The sequence below is a fragment of the Anabrus simplex genome, chromosome 6, assembly GCF_040414725.1.
Source record: "Anabrus simplex isolate iqAnaSimp1 chromosome 6, ASM4041472v1, whole genome shotgun sequence".
Lineage (NCBI taxonomy): Eukaryota > Metazoa > Arthropoda > Insecta > Orthoptera > Tettigoniidae > Anabrus > Anabrus simplex.
In genome coordinates this window covers 41003343-41024440 of record NC_090270.1, presented here as the reverse complement: position 1 = coordinate 41024440, position 21098 = coordinate 41003343, and the positions used below count along the sequence as shown (strand labels likewise).

The following is a 21098-nucleotide window of genomic DNA, read 5'->3' as shown; positions in this document are numbered from 1 at the left end:
AAGTCCCACCTGGCCCACTGGAAGTATACCCAGATGATGATGATGATGATGAGGATGGGTTATTGAAGATTGTTTTCTGGATACACTCTTCGACCATGAATTATTCAGAAGTTACACTTGGCCATGTGATAGAGAATGACTTAGGCCGCCATTTTCAACTAACAAAACTTCGATGAAGATCAACTACAATGGATATTGTTGATAAACTTAACCATAATAGGTATTTGATTTGATCCTGTCCTGACTTGTCTGAAGCTATTAAAAACTATTTAAAATAGTATTTGTTTGGTCCACCTTGTCATAACAGAAATTATTTATTCATATATGTTTCAGGAACATAGCATCAATTCCTAAAGGATTTTAATTTTTCATTAGCAAGCATTTACACAAGTTTTTCCATATCATAACTAGGCTATCACAAGAAAAAAATGCACCACACTAGTCAACTTCACACGATGATGTTCCTAATCCGTAGGTAGGCTATCACGTGACAAATATTTGCTACCCTTCACTGTACCACTCAACACAGAATATATTTCTAATTCCTGACTGAAAACCGGCTCACTAGGTTATTCACCAATCTCACTGCTAACCAGTAAGCACAATCGAAAATTCCTGAGACCAAAGGCTTGCTCCCCGAAGGTGCAACTTTCTTTGTGAAGTTCAGGAATTCAAGGCCTTTTTCCGTTATCACACAACTATCCCCGAACTGCCTCCTGTAGCGAGGGTTCTTATCTGTGCTGGTAAATACATTCTTTTCACAAAGGACGATGAAAAATATTTTAAGGGCTAGGAAAAATGTTATCTAAGCGATAATAGTGAAAATTCATGATGTGCTAAGTGAGAAGTTTCATAGAGAGTAAAAGTCCTCTCAGTTTTAATTATTGGGTTGATGGGGTGATAGTACCTCATGGGAAACAATGGAAGTACATAGATGTTAATATAAAGAATGATCTCCATTTGGGGCAATCATATTAACGAGGTAGTTAGAGAAAGGTTGCAAATCTCTTCACATGGTTATGAGAGTATTTAGGGGTTGTAGGAAGGATGTAAAGAAGAGGGCATATAAATATGTAGTAAGACCGCAGTTGGAGTATGGCTACAATATACGGGACCCTCACCAGGATTACTTGATACGAAAACTAGATAAAATGCAAAGGAAAGCAGCATGATTAGTTCTGGGCGATGTCCAACAAAGGAGTAGTGTTTCAAAAATGTTGCAAACTTTGGGCTGGGAAGACTTGAAAGTAAGGAGACGAGATATTCATATGTTGCATATTACAAAATTCATTATCTGATCCATATTAAGACTCAATAATTGTGAAGAATTTAAGGGCCCTGAGAGTCTACCTACTGAATACAAAATACACTTTATTCATTTGTTTATTAATTCACTTTAACACACAATTGATGACAGGAATGACAAAGGAGAGAGACTAATCCAATTTGCAGAATGTACCCCCATGCCAATAATGAATATGTTCTTCAAAAAGGATCCTAACCGGAAATGGATATGGAGAAGCCCCAACTTCAGGGTTAAAAATGAGATAGACTTTATTCTGTCAAATACGCCTCATATTGTGCAAGATGTCTCCGGTTTTAAACAAATTCAACACTGACAGTGATAACCAACTTGTAAGAGCAAGAATCGAAATCAACTGAAGAGATGAAGGAACAAAACTCCTAAAAAGGAAGAGAAGTGTAATCAATCACAAAAATTTAGAAGAAAATAAAGAGGAATTCCAAAGAGTCATCCAAAGAAAGTTTCAGTTAACAAAGGAGGAAGGCCTAGCAGAAATGTTAGTTGTAAGCGCACAAGTAGGTGGCTTATGTAAGAATAACAACCAACCAAATAAATTCAGTGACAAAACCAAAGACCTGCTACAGAGAAAAAACATGAAAATCCGAACTGATCAGGACACAATAGAATATTCTGAGCTACGTAAGACCTTAAGATGAGAAATAAAATCTGATAAACAGAAACCTTAAGAAAGAAAAAAATGTAGAGGACAAGACAAGTTTAAAGGCAGCTAAACGTAAGCTCTCAATTGGTAAAAAACAGATACAGTGGAACCTCAGATTGCGAGTAACTTGGTCTACGAGTGTTTTGCAAGATGAGCAAACATTTTAAATAAATTGTAACTTGATAAGTGAGTTAGGTATCGCAATACGAACGTCACGTGTACGTACGTTTCCACCTCCTCTGTGCCTTTGTTTTCCCCTCTCCCTGCCACTTTCTTTCCTGGTAAAGTGTGTGTAATCATTTCCCGCGCTGGACTTCAGTTGGCGTGCCTTGCTCGCATAGTCAACACCGTACGAGTGTACATGTTTTGTTTCTGTCATTAGTGATATAACTGTTCCGCAACGATGGGCCCTGTGAACGAAAAGAAGGCTAAAAAGGAATTTGGTCGGATGAAGGAGATGATTACAATGGAATTTAAGAAGGAAATGATCGTAAAACACGAACGAGGTATGCGAGTGGCTGATATCGCAAGATTTTATAACAAGTCTACATCTATAACAGGAGGAGGTTATGGAGATCTCGTCCGAGGATGAGGAGGAGGAAAAGTCAATGGAAGCTCTCACTTAAACTGAGATTCCCTCACACCAACAATGATTCTATTGTAAGGTAAAGTGCAGTTTAATTGTTTTACGTTATATTTTGTTTTAGAAATGTTATGCGAATAAATGTTTCTGTGGGCTTGTGTTGTGGATGAATCATCCGAGTTTCAATAGTTTCTTGTGGGAAAATTTGCTTTGATATACGAGCAATTTGCATTACGAGCATGTTGCTGGAACGAATTATACTCGCAATCCAAGGTTCCACTGTAATAGCAATTGATGTTGACAATGGTCGAATTACTGAAAAGGAGAAGATTTTGAATTTTAGAGACTTTTATAGCAATCTGTATAGCAAAACAAAGGAAACTTCAATAGCACCTGACCTAAAAAGTGTAACTAAAGTTCCAGATATACTTCCTTCGGAAGTCAGATGCGCTATAAACAACATGAAGAAACTGTTGCCGGTAATGATAATCTCTATGTTGATATTCTGAAGCTTACAGGCGAAACAGTAAACCACTTGGATAAAACCTTCAGTTCTTGTTTACACAATGCTTTAATCCCAGCATCATGGAATAAAGCAAAGACAGTGTTGCTGCATTAAAAAGGAAGTATTCACAATATCCAAAACTATCACCCTATAAGCTTGCTCTCTGTTTTGTACAAACTTTTTATGAAGATCTTGTTATACAGAATCAGCTCTACCCTTGACTCAGCCCAGCCGGTTGAACAAGCAGGATTCCGCAGCAGCTTTAGCACAATGGACCACATTCTAGCTCTGCGTGAAGTAATTAGCAGAGCAAATGAATACCAGATGCCTATGTGCATAGCCTTTGTCAATTTTGAAAAGGCATTTGATTCAATCAGCCATTCAGCTATCTTACAAGCCTTAGATGAGCAGGGTGTTGAAGTGGCTTATATCAGAGTTCTCAATAACATCTACAAGACCTCTTCAGCCTTTATTAATGTCTGTGAAGCAACTTCAGAATTCTTTGTTCAAAGAGGTATTAAACAAGGTGATCCAGTCTCTGAAAGCTGTTCTCAGCTGTTTTGGAGATGGCAATGTCGAAGTTAAATTGGGAGGGAAAGGGTATAAGGATCAATGGCAGAAGGCTTAACAACTTGAGATTTGCTGATGACATTGCATTACTGGCAAACAAAATGGCTAACTCCAGACATCAGTTACTGATCTTGCCATGGAATGTGAGTCAGTCGGCTTGAAGATGAACCTTTCCAAAACAAAAGTCATGTCCAACAAGTGAGTCACAGCAGGAAATGTGAACACCAACAACATGCCATTAGAGAAGGTCAATGAATATATCTATCTGGGCCAGCTGATGAATATTAAAGGTGATATAAGACCAGAAATTTTTCGATGCATTAAGCTTAGGCTGGCAGACGTATGGAAGAAACTCAACTGTCTTCAGATCAAATATGAACTGTCTTCAGATCAAATATGCCAGTAAATCTGAAGAAAACAGTTTATGATCAGTGCATTCTGCCTGTGCTGACTTATGGCTGTGAGACATGGACACTGAACGAATTTACGAATGGTAAACTTAGGACAGCGCAGAGAAGCATGGAAAGGTCAATGCTGGGTTTTACAAGGAAAGATAAGAAGAGAGCAGATGACATCAGATCAGTCACTAAAGTTAATGACATTCTTGAGAGAATGAGTATGTATGTTCAGTCCTCATCCTCAACAGGTCTGCCATCAGCTGTCATAGATGGTCTAGGTATCACTGAAGAGGCGTGCTAGGGAAATTAGGAGTGAGGTACATTCCCGTTGCTTTCCTCACCGAGCCAGAAGTTGTTTTTACATATCAATCTGCCAAGCCCACCCCACTGAAATGTATGCATCAACCGACCCTATGAGCAACATTTTCACACCATTCATAGCAGGGACTGGCTGCATAAAGCCACATATACACTTGAGCATTCACCCCAAATGAGCATGCGTTTGCCCAGTTTAGCTCAGATGAGTACAGGGCAAACCGAATGGATCTGCATGCCTCAGCCCGATCCGAATGTTGTCGGTACCTCAAAGTGAGCGCGTGCTCTATTTGTGCTCAGTGTGGACGGTTGATGACGAGTGGGGTAGCCCGAACAGTATGAGCCGACTGCTTCCGCCTATGCATATGCGATCTCGCTCGTACGAGTGAAGTGAAGGAAGAGTGTGAAAGTAATTTCAAGTTGAAATGGAACTGTCCCAGGATAATTCTCTTATCCTCCTGGGGTACTATCACAAATATCCCGTTCTGTGGAACACCAAGGACGAGTTCTATTACAATACCTTAAAATCATCCCTCTTTATACAGTTTTCTTTGCCACCACCGCTTTCTCCTTTTTGTTTTCAAGGAATGCAATAAATACATATAACAATAACTGGTGACGATCAATTTTCCATTTACCATTGTAGCCTCAGGTCAGGCAAAACACTATACTACACCTAAACACAGACGGTGTTTGCGGTCCGCACGAGGTCCGAACACAGTGGAAACTTGCTCAACCGATTGGCATGCGAGTCGTGCTTGTGCGCTCCCGCATCTGCAACGCATGCTCATTCGGGGCGAATGCTCAAGTGTATACGCGGCTTAAGGAATGGCATTACTAGCATCGTTCGTACCTCAGTCACTTTCACATTGTCAAAGCCAAGGATAAGACCGAGACAGGTCAATTTAGCCACCTTAAAATGGGAATGGGCTGGACATACTGCTCGAAGGGAAGATGACAGATGGACGAAGCTAGTGTTAGCATGGAGTCCAAGAGATCATCAGAGGTCTAGAGAAAGACCACCAGATAAATTGACAAAGACATCAAGAGAATAATTGGTGCTACCTGGCAGAGAACTGCTCAAGACCGTTCCACCTGGATAATTCTGCTAAAGACTTACCTGAGTTCATGACTTAAAGAGACCACATCATGTAATGATAGAATTGGCTGATGATGAACACATGGGAGATGTTTTGTCCTGAAGTATAGGACACCTTCAGTCATGGACTGGCTAGAGATAAAAATCAACAAATATAAAAAAGAAAAACATGCAATAGCTACAATACATTCATATTTGTTCACTAAAAAACAGGTTGGAATTAAATTGGTCTCTTTTCTGTTTGTGAAAGTTCTTCCAAAATCTTATAACTGAAGAGAGTAAAAATTGATTGCATAGCACTTGTTGCATTTAAAATTCGTCATGCTAAAATCCAGGCAAAGTTTTATATATGTAAAGATGCCAACTATTATGATTCAATCATAATAATTACAAATTACAGCTTGAATTCTCAGAATATTATTTTCGGATTTCTCAGCGATCATTTATACCCCTTTCCTGCCCCTTGTTTAAGAATATTTCGAGTTTTCACGCGCTGATCGCAGTGTGTGCTTCTAGTACCGGAAAAATAGGCACCTGTGTAGTGGTAGGCCTATATCTTGCGGAATTGTTGTCTTTGTTCGTCACATGACCAGACTTCCATGCAAGTATGTGGGTTCTTTTGTCTTTGTTTTCGCCCCAAAGTGGTGACAAACTCCGTTTCATTGTGGATACTATGTGCATGACTGTTGAAGTATTTATTGCTCTTCTAGGATATTTGCTAATCGTGTGTTACAAAATGTGAAAGGTTTGAAATAATGAAGCGATTTCTTGTGCAGGAAAATACGTGTGATAACGTTACTGTGACTAGTGATGCTAGTAATAAACCAAAAATAGTTTAAAAATTTAGGGCAGAATACTTGAATGAATGACCCTGTTTACTGCGTTCCTCAAAATCTCATTCGCATGTGTTTTGTAGTGTGTGTAGCAGTGATTTTTCAGATGCGCACGGTGAGGAAGAACAAGACTGAGTTCCGTGCTAATATGAACACCGAACTGTTAAGTGCTCTATTAGTGCAGAGGATGCACATGATATCAAAAGGAAAAGCATGTCACCAGTGAATGTTTACAAAACAGCAACTACGAGCAGCTAAGGGAGCAACTACAGTTCTCAACGAATGAAATGATCCTTCAACCTCCGCTCAGATATGTACTGCAGATCAGCAGGTAAGAATCATACGCCCTTTATATCCCAGTCTTTGAATATCTGGTTGAATTGTATGTTGTTCATTGATTTTTCAATAATATGTAAGTTAGAAAGATCTTCGAGAAAAAATTCTACCCTCCCACCCGTGCCGAACAGCTGCATTACGAATTGCCTTTCTTAAAGGTTGGCATCTCTATACGAGAGAGAAGGGACCTCTTAAAGGCAAGGCTCGAGAAAACGGTCAGCAAAAACATGTCCAATGCGGCGAGATCTTGCGTCATATAGCAAAAGGTCTGTAAAGAATGAAAAAAATATATATCAGTGAACGAAACTGAGAGCGGAAACATACTATCATTGTTATAAGAGAACATGTACTCACCCCCTATCATCCTCAACGGCCGTCCTTGATGGTATTATTTTTTTTTTTTATATATGTGTGTCTTGAATCTGGTTGGATACCTGTGAGTGTTGACTGGCTAGGTTCCATTGTGTAACAAAGGAGGGATGGGGGAAAGTTGTCCTAGTAAGAGGAGAGACAGTCATCTGATTGGAGAATAGAGATTTCTTTTTCACCAATACGCTTACTTTATTCGTTCCGAGAATTTAAAAAAATTGGGGTATTATTTCAAACAACGGATTTTTGAAGTCTACGGTGTCAGTTATATTATTATTACTAGCTAATGTACCTGTGCTTCGCTACGGGATTCTCAGAAAGACTGACTTTGTGGTTTTCCTAACTGAAATCAACATAGGTCATTACAAAAACGTGAGTATGAATGTAGCGATTAAAAGCAATGCTATCATATAAAATACTCGATCAAATGGAAAGCCGCACGTTTTATTACTTTTAACGAACAGTACTGCGGTTAGATTGAGGTGCTTATCTAATAGTCCAAAGTTCCAGAGCTGGGATGACCAGGCCGCAGATTGCCATGAACACTCATCTGTCATTATTCTGCTAAATATGCACATTGTTCATTCCAATCAGTGCCTCAAAAGAGGGGTTGAATAGCCCGAATGCTATGATGATCTAGTGTGTTACGTACCAGTAGTATCAGAAAATTTATAAACCAGGGGAATGGCATGCTAAAGAAGAAAGTTATCTAACTCCCCAGTTACTTCCCATCAATATTCAGGCAGGCTGTTACACTCTGTACGACTGGGCGAGTTGACCGTGTGGTTAGCGGTGCGCAGGTGTGACCTTGCATCCGAGAGATAATGGATTCAAACCCCATTGTTGGCAGCGAAGATGGTATTCCGTTGTTTCCCACTTTCACACCAGTCAAATGCTGGGCCTGTACCTTAATTAAGGCCTAAGGCACTCCTAGCCCTTTCCTATCCCATCGTCGCCATAAAACCTATGTCGGTGCGACGTAAATCAAATAAAAAATACTCTGTACGCAGCAGTAATCCTATCTACCGGAGATGAGGGGCAACAGAAGCCACAAAGCACATCACGACAAACAATGGTTAATGTAATGTTATTGTTGATCAATGTTATGAGATTTCTATATATTGTAGGCCTTCACATTTAGTTTTCTTTCGACTCTGTGATTTGTAAAATATTTTATACCGTAAACTGTAGTTTCTTATTCTCCGACTTTACATACCGATTTTCATTAAATACTGTTTACCCATTTTCTCGTTACTCGGCGCTCATATGGACTTAGTAACAAAAATCCAAATTCATGAATATCTTTGAGATCATAGCCAGTACGGTAACAATGTATAATGAATAATAGGAAATTTAATACTATATAACCTTAGTTATGTAGCATTCGTTGAAATAAGAAATATTTGAGAATTAAATTTTAGGCCTTCCCCTAAACTACCATTTCACTCAGCATGAATAATTTACAGCCTAGACTATAGCGACTTATTTCCTGACTTTGCATACCGATTTTCATCAAGATAGGACTACTAATAACAACAATATTTGAGAATTAAATTTTAGGCCTTCCCCTAAACTACGATTTTTCGCAGCGTGAATACAATTATTGATAGCCGAAATTGTAGAAACTTATTCCCCAACTTTGCATACCCATTTTCTTTAAAATACGATCACTAATAATATAAATAGTTGAGAATTCAATTTTAGGCCTTCCCCTAAACTACCATTTCACTCAGCGTGAGTAAAATGATTTATAGCCTGAATTGTAGAGGCTCATCCCCCAACTTCACATACCGATTTTCATTAGACCACTAATAACATAAATAGTTGAGAATTCAATTTTAGGCCTTCCCCTAAACTATCATTTCACTCAGCGTGAGTAAAATGATTTATAGCCTAGATTGTAGAGGCTCACCCCCCGGCTTCACATACCAATTTTCATTAAATTCTCTTCAACCGTTTTGTCGTGATGCGTGTACATACATACATACATACATACATACATACATACAGACAGACAGACAGACAGACAGACAGACAGAAATTACAGAAATATAAAAAGTGCATTTTCTTGTTACTATGGACATGACCGATACAGAAATACCATTATTTTCAAATTCTGAGCAATGTACAGGCAGAATTCTTATTTTATATATATATAGATAAGATGTAGATTGTGTCCTTGGTCCAAGAAGATAAACAAGTTTTCTGCTGTATTCATTAAACTCCCTTTGGTTACATTCTTTAGAACACTCAAATCCTGCTCGATGGTAGTGAAAGCATGCCCGCTACTATCCATGTGCTTGCTCAATGCCAAGAACTCTCGATAATTTTTAGCGTTCATATGTTCTGCCTATCTTACGGCAAATGCCCTACCAGTTTGACCAATGTACAAGGCATTAAAGTACCTGCAGTCCAACTTATAAACTCTCTAGTTAAAAAGGCTATTTGATTTTTTATTCACTTCATTATAATGAAATAAAAGTGACTAATTATTATTTTTAGTTGAAAAAGCCATCTTGATTTTATATTTCTTGAAAACATTAACAATCTGCATTACATTTGGATTAGCATAAGTAAAAGTTGCGTATTTAATTTTATCTTGGGACTCAGAACTCAGTCGGTCACCACTCACAGGTATCTAACCAGATTCAAGACGCACACATGTAAAAACAAATAACAGCAAGGACGGCCATTGAGGATAAGAGGGGGTGAGTACACGTTCTCTTATGACAATGATAGTATGTTTCAGCTCTCAGTTCCAACTGTTCACCAATATGATTTTTTCATTCTTTACATACCTTTTTCTATACGACGCAAGATCTTGCCACATTTGATATCTTTTTGCTGACCGTTTTCTCAAGCCTTGCCTCTGCGAGGGCCCCTCTCCCACATAGTTAAAACTTCGCCTGGATTTTAGCATGAAGAATTTTTAATGCAACAAGTGCTATGCAGTAAGTTTTTACTCTCTTCAATTACAAAATTTTGAAAGAACTTACTTAAACAGAAAATAGACCAATTTTAAATCTGACCTGCTTTTAAGTGGACAAATATGATTTTATTGTAGCTATTGCATGTTCTTTCTTTCTTATATTTTTTTATTTTTATCTCTAGCCAGGCCACAGCTGAAGATGTCCTCTACTTTATGGGAGAGAGGGGACTTGAACTAACTATTTAGGAGAACTCTCGAAGGCCCTTAAATTCTTCACAATTATGCGGCATGTTTCGAGCTGTCAGTGGTGAGTTGGCATGGAATGACATACGTAGAAGAATAAGCTTGAGCGGAGTTTTAAGAAGTAGGAAAGATCATAACATGAAGGTAAAGTTGGAATTGAAGAGGACAGATTGGGGCAAATATTCATTTATAGGACGAGGAGTAAGAGATTCGAATTAATTATCAAGGGGTATGTTCGAAAATTTCCAAGTTCATTGAAAATATTTAAGAGAAAGCTAGATAAACAATTATAAATAAATGTAAATATGAGGTAAACAACTGATGGGGAATCTGCCACCTGGGTGAGCGCCCTAAATGCAGGTCATTGATGACTGATTGAACATATTAATGAGAGGTGTACTAATGAGGTTTCACAGTTTGATTTGGGAAAGAAAGAAGACTGTGTTAACAACTATTCATACACAAGCACAGCCTCAAGACCGGAGTCTTAATAGACTACAGCCAAATAATAAAGATGATATTATAATACCAGTTATATTTACCTAAACTAACATTTTCTTTCCCGCAGAACAGCTTCTTCTTCTTCTTCTTTGACTTCTTATTCTTCTGTTTTGGATTGTTTTCTTGAAGAATAGACAGAGCTGTGTTACTACTACTTCTCCTTTTTTGCTGAAGCATTGTCTTTACGTGTGTGTACATCTTAGCTAGGATCATAAGCATCAGTTCGATGGCTCTGCTAGCATTCAGTCGACATTCCGAGAACAAGAAGAACTTACGGGCAGAATTGCGATTCATCACTATTAGCTGTGATAAGCGCCGTAAGATACTATCAGGGGGGAAGTGTGGAGCAAGGAAGCTGTCAAAGATCAAGTCTACCAGTTTAGAACCAACAAACTGGCTTTCGAGCTGCAACAAACAACATAAATGATCAATGGATACACTAGTGATATGTATGAGATAATGTATTAATAGACACAATACAGTTAAATCTGGTTTATACGTAACTTAGTTCTATGTAGATATGAATTAAGCACAGGATTTTACATGTCCTGCTGAAACAGAATTATTTACATTAGTTATACAAAATCAATTTAAACATAATTCTCATTTATGCATAACATATTTTCGATCCCAAGAATGAGTTGTATGAATTGTTATTCCATTCTTGCTCTCACAAGGAAACCTTGAAATTCCAGTATGAGAAATTGCATACCATAAGAAGGATATATATATAAAAAGGAAGAGGTGCTGATTTCAACAGCAAATCCCCAAATTCTAGCACCAAATCACCCATTTAAATTACAGGTAAAGAATACTTAAAATTACTGGCTGATCTGCTCGCCCTAGACTGCTTTCCTGAAGGTCACATGAGATTGGAGAGAGGGGGGGTATAGAGATCGGTCTCGTCATGCTGAGAGGCTGTCGCACTCCTCTGGGGCAATGATTAATCAATGACTGATGAAATGAAATGATATTCGAGTGTGTTGCTGGAAAGAAAGATGACAGGGAAAACTGGAGTACCCGGAGGAAAACCTATCCTGCCTCCGTTTTGTCCAGCAAAAATCTCACATAGAGTGACCGAGATTTAAACCATGGTATCCAGCAGTGAGAGGCCGGCGCGTTGCCACCTGAGCCACACAGGCTTATATACTAAAAAGCAATATTTTGTAATATCTGAAGCCATCTCCTTTCAGTTTCGACTCATTTAATTTATAGCTGTAAGTTCTTCAGTCTGCCGAAACTAATTTTGATTAATAAATTAATTTTATAAACTATTACTTGAAATAGAAACAACTTAATCAAAACAGAACTCTAGACTGAAGAAAAAAAGCAACAGTGCACTGTAACCACAAGGTCTCCTCAGTAAAGGCACAAAAATTTATTCATTTTCTCATCAACACAGAAGATTGATCGGTAAGTCTAGAACAGCCACCCAGGCTTTCGACCTGGGATTTTAAGTGGGATGCATGTTTTTTTTTTTTTTTTTGCTAGTGGCTTTACGTCGCACCGACATAGATAGGCCTTATGGCGACGATAGGATAGGAAAGGCCTAGGAGTTTGAAGGAAGCGGCCGGGGCCTTAATTAAGGTACAGCCCCAGCATTTGCCTGACGTGAAAATGGGAAAACATGGAAAACCATCTTCAGGGCTGCCGACAGTAGGATTCGAACCCACTATCTCCCGGATGCAAGCTCACGGTTGCACACCTCCAATTGCACGGCCAACTCGCCCGGTGGTGGTATGCATTTCCTGATGCCATGTAAATTTTGAAACAAAATTCTCCACCCACTATCAAATGGGATTTGAATCTCAGCCTTCTAGATGGGAAAATGGCAACTAAGCCACTGAGCTAATAACATCACCAGCATCTATGAGTAACAAAAAACAAATATATATTTATCTCTCTTGAAGAAAACATGAGATTTTTTCCAGACGTGAAGGATAACACCCACCCCTCCCACAACAAAAAATTAAAAAAAGATATGCAGCAGGTCTTATTCTATGTTCTTTTACTTTTATGATTATTTACAAAGAAGGATTTTGTACAACTTTTTCTCTGAACTGAGAACTGTTAAAAGAAATGTTCTCGTAAAAATACAGAAGGGTCCATTATAGTGACAGAATTGTGAATATATGCTTAACACGTTCGCGACCAATGATGACACACGTGCATCATGACTCTACTTTCACTTAATGCCGATGACAATACACATGCGTCACACTCCAAGCCAAATATTAAAGCTCGTACCTCTTATCTGTGCAATGTTAAGCTGTTGTTAAACATATGCTCCACTTGGGCATCAGATTAATTGTTAGTTACTATCTCTGTAGTCATTAGAACTTGGCATAATTTTCTGCAATAATGGCAGGGAATAGTGAGATTGAATGGTTTTCTCAGATGAAGAAACACCATCTCGTAGGCTTCCAAAATCTATCACACCGCCTACAGGAACACATTTTGCCAGCAAATGTGTTGCCAAGGAGAATGAGTGTAGATCGCGAAAGCTCTGCAGACAGTGTCAGAAGGGGGCGGCAGTACAGGTCTGCATGCTCTACTGTAGTGTGTGTCCAGAACAGCCAGGCTTATGTCTTGATCAATATTTTGTGGAATTCGGCAAATGACAGAAGTAATTAACTCCAAACAATGCCATATCTATCTGTGTTTGGTGCAACGCACTATTAGAGGCTACTGCATTGACTAGGTCCATTGTATGGCGATTGTTTACACAGCAATAACACGGATTTTACCACGTATCATTTTTGCCAGAAATGTTCAAAAATGAAGTTATCTGCTGTAGGAAAGTTACTGAATATCTACGACCCAACAAAACATTTCTTCCACCCGATTCCACCTCATTACCTGTCATGATGCAAATGCTGTGTCAAACGGCACTGCAGGTGGAAAGTTCATTGGTAGCCTATGCAAAGAAATGAACTCAGTTAAGCAAAAAGTATTACGGTATCAAACAATCAAAGTAAACCTAATCATAATTAGTTCAAATTGTTCCCCATGAGCTACGTATAAACCAGTTTCTACTGTTTTTACTCCTAGACAGGTGACCGAAAAAAAATTAAACAAAGAGAGACTGAAAGGACTAAACTTCAATATAATGCAAAATACAATTTAACATATGTACAGCAAATATTAAATAGCATTATAACAGAAGGTAAAATAAGTAGACTGATTTAAAACAGACAGGCAGCTCCAGCGAGAAAGTGGGCTTTCATCAGAATTGTAGCACAACAATGTCATAGGCAGCATCGCAAGAAAAATACAACGAAATTCAACAAAAGCATAAGAAGAATAAGATGATGATGATGATGATAATAATAATAATAATAATAATAATAATAATAATAATAATAATAATAATAATAATAATAATGTGTCCTCAACTCTCTCTGTATGAATGATGAACTAATGATGGCTTCCTCCCCAACAAAATAGTCCTCCATTCAGATCTACGAGTGATGGGACTATATGAGAGGGGACAATCATCAGGAAGATGAATACCCACATTCTGCAAATCAGAGTATGGAATGTTAGAAGTCTGAATCGTCACAGTAGGTTAGAGAATCTAAAAAGAGGAATGAATAGACTAGAGTTACATGTAGTTAGTATACGTGAAGTGCGTTAGGAGGAAGAGCACGATTTTTGGTCAGACAACAGAATTATCAACAAAAAAATTAAATATGGAAAATGCAGGAGTTTGATTAAACATGAATAAGAAAACAGGGTAACGGTAAGTTTTTATGACCAGCATAGTGAACAAGATGATTGCTATCAAGACAGGCATCAAGCCAATGCCCACCATAATAGTGCAGGTATATAGCTACTAGTTCAGCTGATGGTGAAGAAATCGAAAGAATATATGAAGTGAGAAGACTAAACAATATATAAAAGGAGATGATAATCTAATTATAATGGGAGCTTGGAATTCAGTGGTAGGCAAAGCAAGAGAAGGAACTTAAACACATATTATTTACAGAAGAATGGAGGGGCACGTTGAAACCGAGTTAGGAGATCAGCTTGGGTTTGAAAGAAATGTAGGAACACATGAAGCAATACTGACTTTACATCTGATCTCAGAGGATTGAGTTAAGAACAAGCCCACATACATAATATTTGTAGGAGAATATGGAATGGAATAAAGAAATGAAAGAGAAGTCAGCTGGTAGAATTCTGTACCTATGATAATTTAGTCCTTCCTAATACCTGGTTCAAACACCACAAAAGATGGACAATACCTGGAGACACTGGCAGGTATAAAGTAGACTTCGTTATGATTAGGCAGAGATTGAGAAACCAGGTGTTTGCAAGACTTTACCAAGAGCAGATGTGGACTCTAATCACATCTTGAAAGTGGTCATGAAATGCTATCTGAAGTTGAAGCAATTGAAGAAAGGAAGGAATGAATGTAAGATGGCATGTAGACAATTTGAAGGAAAAGAGAGTGAGGGATTGCTTCAAGGAACAACCATGACGTTATGCATATTCTAAAGAAAGCTGGTGTTGACAAGGGTAAAACCTGCTGCACCATTAGTTTAGTATTAAACACATATTATTTACAGAAGAAAAGAGGAGCATGTTTAAACTGAGTTAGGAGATCTGTTTGGGTTCAAAACAAATGTAGGAACACAAGCAATACTGACTTCTGGATCGGATACCAAGAAAGAAGGATTATGTAAAATCTGTACAGTCTGTAGTAATAAGAAAGAATCAAGGGCTATGAAAAAGTAGGAGTGCAGCCGGGCAACAGTTTGTTGCCTCTCCTTTTCATTTTTATATAGAGAAAGCAGAGAATAAAATAAAAAAGAAATTAAGAAAAGGAATCCCAATCCAGTTGGAAGAAATAAAAAGCTTTGAGATCTGTTGATGAAGTAATTTTATCTGAGTTTGCAGAATATCTGGAGAGGTTGCTGAATGGTATGGCCGTAGTGTTGCAGGAGTAGTACAACATGAAATTCAAAACAAAAATAATGACATGCAGTGAAATGAAGTCCAGTGGTGCAGGAGATGTTAGATTAGGAAATGGTCTTAGTGGATATTGTTATTTTGGTAGTAGAATAACTAACAATAGCAGAAGAAAGACCAACTACAACATCTCAGACCTTAATGCTACTATCGATTGGCGGGAAAGTGGAGGAATTTGTGGTGGTCGTTAGGGATGTGTGACTCGCACATGGCATGTTTGTTTACATTGTGTTTAGAGAATAAGAAGTACTATTTCAACCGTGTTTTTGATGCAGTCTTTAATGAGTAATTCATATTGTGTAATGTAAAAGGTGCAAATAATTGTGCATAAGAGTTTATTGTTGTGCAGTATAGGCTGTAGCATTTTCCAAAATGGGTCGTTCGTGCTGCATAACAGGTTGTAGATTAAATTACACTGCTTCAGATACTTCAATTTTTAAATTCCCTTTAAGGGAGAAATAGAAAAGGAATATACACCAAGAAAATTAAGTCAAAGGCCAAACTGTTGAACGTATCGAACCACGATTTGTGGAAGACGAGTTAAATTTTGCCAAGTGCTGAGAACAAGATCTGATCTACTTTTGATAACCTCAGAACAAACTCCTGGTTCCACTCAATGTAATTATGAAGGATGATAGTGTTCTTTTTATTAATGTACATGATGATGGTAGATTAGATAACATCATCAAGGAGTGCCTGTTTCGAAGTGTCGAGTGCCTTGAATGTGAAGGGGTTTATAAGAAAATAGGCGCGTGCCAACCAAGACCTTCTGTACAACAGCTGGGATAAGCTGTACAATTTGGCAAGTCAGTTTACAATTATGAATATCTGTCCACCTATAATAGGATTTACATCCTAGTGAATATTTTAGAAGATGCCTTGATTCCTGATAGTGATATGGATATAGTTAAATGTAGGAAAATCACATTTGCTTTGGTATGATATTGGAATTACTAGTTTCAGCTTTAAGATACGGTATCCGCCAGAGCTTCTGATAGAGGCAGCTACAATTTCTTACATATATCCAGGAACTTATCAGATAATACAGCAAACTAACATCATAACTATCTCATCATATATATCTTTGATAGAATAGGTTCATAAGAATACAACTAAAACTTGTTCTACATTAGACCAGGAACTCCTTGTATACCACAGCTATCGAGAGGCAGAAAGTTGCTTTAGCTATGAGCATTTTTCATAACATATCTACTTACCCTAAGAGATTTTACACGAGTGTACTGTTATTTCTGCTATTTGGTATTTGTTTTACATCGCACCAACACAGATAGGTCTTTTGGCGACGATGGGATAGGAAAGGCCTAGGAAGTGGAAGGAAGCGGTCGTGGTCTTTATTAAAGTACAGCCCCGGCATGTGCCTGGTGTGAAAATGGGAATCCATGGAAAACCATCTTCAGGGCTGCCGACAGTGGGGCTCGAACCCACTATCTCCTGATTACTGGATACTGGCCACACTTAAGCGACTGCAGCTATCGAGTTCGGTTGTTATTTCTGAATGTAATATATAAATAGTGGATCAACAGAGATGTGCCAGGCCTATATGCTCAGATTAACTTACTCTGAATTTTCTACCTTAGCAAATCTTTCTTAATACTTCTGCAACTGCTCAGTTAAGGCTGCATTAATGGATATCGTCAGATCTGCCACCATTGTGTACCTTAATAAAAGGAATGCTTCTTCTTCTCCTTTTCCTACAAATGTGGGGTTGCGGGTGCGAACTGCGTCGCACATGTAGATTTGGCCCTGTTTTATGGCCAGATGCCCTTCCTGATGCCAACCCTATATGGAGGGATGTAATCACTATTGTGTGTTTCTGTGGTGGTTGGTAGTGTAGTGTGTTGTGTGAATATGGAGAGGAGAGTGTTGGAATGGACACAAACACCTAGTCCCTCAGCCAGAAGAATTAATAAGAAGGGATTAAAATCCCCCACCCGGCCGGGAATTGAACCCGGGACCCTCTGAACCGAAGGCCAGTACACTGACCATTCAGCCAATGAGTCAGACTAATAAAAGGAATGCTATCATCATTTATTACTAATTATGTTAAGCGGAACCAGCTGGTTTTTGGATAAAATTTATCTATTGTATGTCATATTTATTTACTTGCATGTTTCGTTATATCAGTGTTATGTTATTCATATTTTAAACGATGCTAAGGTAATGCATTAACCAAACTAATGCAATCATTCGTAAACCATTTCCTCTTTTATTATTTACATAATTTAGGCCTACATTGGAGCACGTAAATCAATACATCTGAGTTAATTTCTTCTTTTTCTTCTCCCAGAACTTTCTCATCCTCTCCAACCTGGAAGCCCTTTGTGTGTCCGATATAGTGTATTGTTCTATCATAATCTATGAGCTTCATTTCCATATTGATTGCTAGTACAATATTATATTATATTCTATATTATAGTATATTGTTTTCGTTCAACTGTTTTTAGTTTGAGACTTATGCTTTTGTTCTTCAAAATCCTCTTCTCTTTTCTGTCTTTGATTTGTTGCTGAGTTATACCTGATTCTCCCAAATCATCCTGAACTTCTTTGAACCAATTATTATTGATTTTATTTTTCAAAAAGTAATCAAATAATTGTTTCAATATCCTGGTTGGTAATCTTGATATGTGACAGAAAAAGGAAATTCTTCTTTTACGCATTGTAGATATTATTAACTCACATTCATAATAGACAATGTTGTTAGGCAACAATCTCCAATGTCCATCAACTTGGTGTTTTTTATTAATAATTGTTCTAAGAATTCTTCTAGCAGTTTTCTGTAATTTGTCTGCTGTAGATTTTACATTTAATTTGAATAAAGTTTCACTAGCATATGTTGCCTCTGGTTTAACTATAGAATTATAGTGTTTCAGCTTAGCGTTTATCGAAAGAGATTCCTTTTTTTTTTAATATTTTTTTTTTTATAGGTTGGCCAGGTAAGTCTTCGTGCTTGTTTAAATTTACTTGTTCTGTGTTCTATTGCTTCTTTTTCATTTGTGTTCCATATTATTATTATTTCCCCAAGATATTTGAATTTCTGAACAATTTTAATCTCTTTATTACTGTTCAGTTGAATAACTGGTAAATAAACTTTAAAAGCTGGCATCATTTCTGTTTTTTCAAATGAAATTTGTAATCCCATTTTTCTTTTTTGCTATAATTTCTAGTTGTTCAATTTGAAATTTAGCCTCTTCTATTGTATTTGCAAGTAATGCTAAATCGTCCGCAAAAGCAAGGCAGTTGAGTTTAATATTTCTACCGATCTTGATAGTTGGTTGGCATTTCTTTTTCCATTCATACATAACCTTCTCCAATGCACAATTAAATAACAATGGTGAAAGTCAGTCTCCTTGTCGAAGTCCAGTTCTTATAGTGAATGTTTCTGATAATTTATCTCTAAATTTAACTTTTGCCTTCGTATTTTTAAAAGTCATACTAATGAGATTAACAAGTTTTTGGTGCAAGCCAAATTCTTTAAGGCATTTCAATAATGATTCGCGATGAATACTGTCGTATGCTTTTTTTAAATCTACAAACGTAATGACTAGACCCTTTCTTCGAACTCTTTGGTGCTTCATTATCCATTTTAAACTAAAGATTTGATCTGGACAGCTTCTACCTGGTCGAAATCCTCCCTGATATTCTCCAAGTTCTCAGTCGAGCTGTTCTTGGATTCTTGTGTATATAATCTTGGATAAAATCTTGTATGCAATATCAAGCAAGGATATCCCCCGATAATTATTTGGAGTGGAGCGATCACCTTTCTTATGCAGCGGGTGGATTATCGCTGTATTCCATTCCTCGGGAAGCTTTTCCGTGTTCCAAATATCAATGATGTATTTATGTAGGTTTTGAACCGTCTGATCATTAGCATTCTTCCATAATTCTGCTATTATTTGATTCTCTCCTGCTGCTTTGTAGTTTTAGGCCTACGATGGACCACGTGGTTCTTAACTCTGGTGAGCTCTTTTCTTCCTCATAGCCCAGTATTCCTTCATTCTAGCGCTATGGATGTCTTTTCTTTCTAGAGTCCATTTCACTCCTACTCCTGGACGCAGTGATTTAGTTGTTAGTGACTGGAGAGAGTCAGATGTCTTGACTAACTTTCTGAAATTTCGGTTGTAAATGTCAATGTGATCGATATTTAGGTATTGTAGGTCTTTTCGAACTAAATTCGTCCATTTGGCATTTGTTGCTTTCCCTCTAGATACAGTGTTAAAGATCTTTGAAATGAGCCTCTGGCTGTCCATCCTGACTACGTGACCATAGAACATTAGTCTTCTCTTCCTCATAGATGTTGTAATGCTCTCTATTTTACTGTACAGTTCCTTGTTGTGCCTGATTCAGTAGCCATCTCCTTCTTTAATGGGACCCATAATCCTTCTGAGGATCTTTAGCTCTTTCAGTTCCAGTTTTCTGAGTTATCCTTTCCGGGTCATGTTTAGGCATTCTGAGGTGTACAGTACAGATGGTCTTACTACGGTGTTGTAGTGTCTAAGTTTAAGATTCAAGGAGAGGGATTTAGACTTGTATATGTTCTTACAAAGATGACAGCTCTTTCTAATTTAGTGCATCTACCCTTCATTGCAAGGTCCTCATTAACATTTGGGGTTATCCATTCTCCAACATATTTGAATGAGTTGGCCTTGTGTATTATTTTGTCCCCCAAAGAAATGAAGTTGGGTACTTCTCTGATGTTGGTCAGAAATTCTGTTTTATTGACAGCGATCTTTAGCCCTAATTTAGCTGCTATGCGTTCTAGGGAGGATAGCTGGTACGTAGCTTCTTCCATACTTGAAGCTAAGAGTGTGAGGTCACCTGCGAAGGCTAAGCAAGTAACTGTTAACTTGTCTTTTTTGTAGCTGACTTGTAATCCAGAGTTGTCAGCTAGTGTGTTTATCCATTCCCAAATGACCTTCTCCAGCAGACAGTTAAACAGGATGGGGGACAAACCATCTCCTTGTCTAACAACTGTTTTGATCTCGAAGCTTTTTGATAATACCCCTCTGAATTTGACTTTGGACATGGTGTTCGTTAGAGTAGCCTTCACAAGATTCAAAGTCTTCTTATCCAGTCCCATTTCGGTCAACGTCTCAAAGAGGGACTGTCTGTCTACCGAGTGGTAAGCCTTCTGGAAGTCAACGAAAATTGCTGCATAGGGTGAGGTGCTGAGGTTTTTGTAGGTAAAGATAGTTTTGATGTTCAGAATCTGCTCTGTGCATGACCTTGACTTCCTAAATCCAGCTTGGTACTCTCCTATGCAGGAATCTAATTGTGCCTCCACTCTTTTAAGCAATGCTTTGGAGAAGATTTTGTAAGTCACTGATAGGAGAGAGACCCCTCTATAGTTGTTAGGGTCTAACTTGTCTCCTTTCTTGTGCAGCGGGTGGATGATAGCTGAAGTCCAATCCCTTGGTAGTGTGGAGTTTTATTTTTTGGGTTAGGGTCAAATTCTAAATGT

At 37.9% G+C, this 21098-nt stretch overlaps 1 protein-coding gene across 1 annotated transcript in view; it reads right to left on the bottom strand.

Annotated features, from left to right (window-relative positions):
* The window catches only part of LOC136876077 (condensin-2 complex subunit G2), a 379809-nt gene that overhangs the window by 195811 nt on the left and 162900 nt on the right, over positions 1–21098 (bottom strand). The window contains exon 10 of the mRNA XM_067149716.2: positions 10687–11050. Within this exon, the coding sequence (XP_067005817.2) occupies positions 10687–11050 (364 nt within the window). The remainder of the gene's footprint in view (positions 1–10686; positions 11051–21098) is intronic.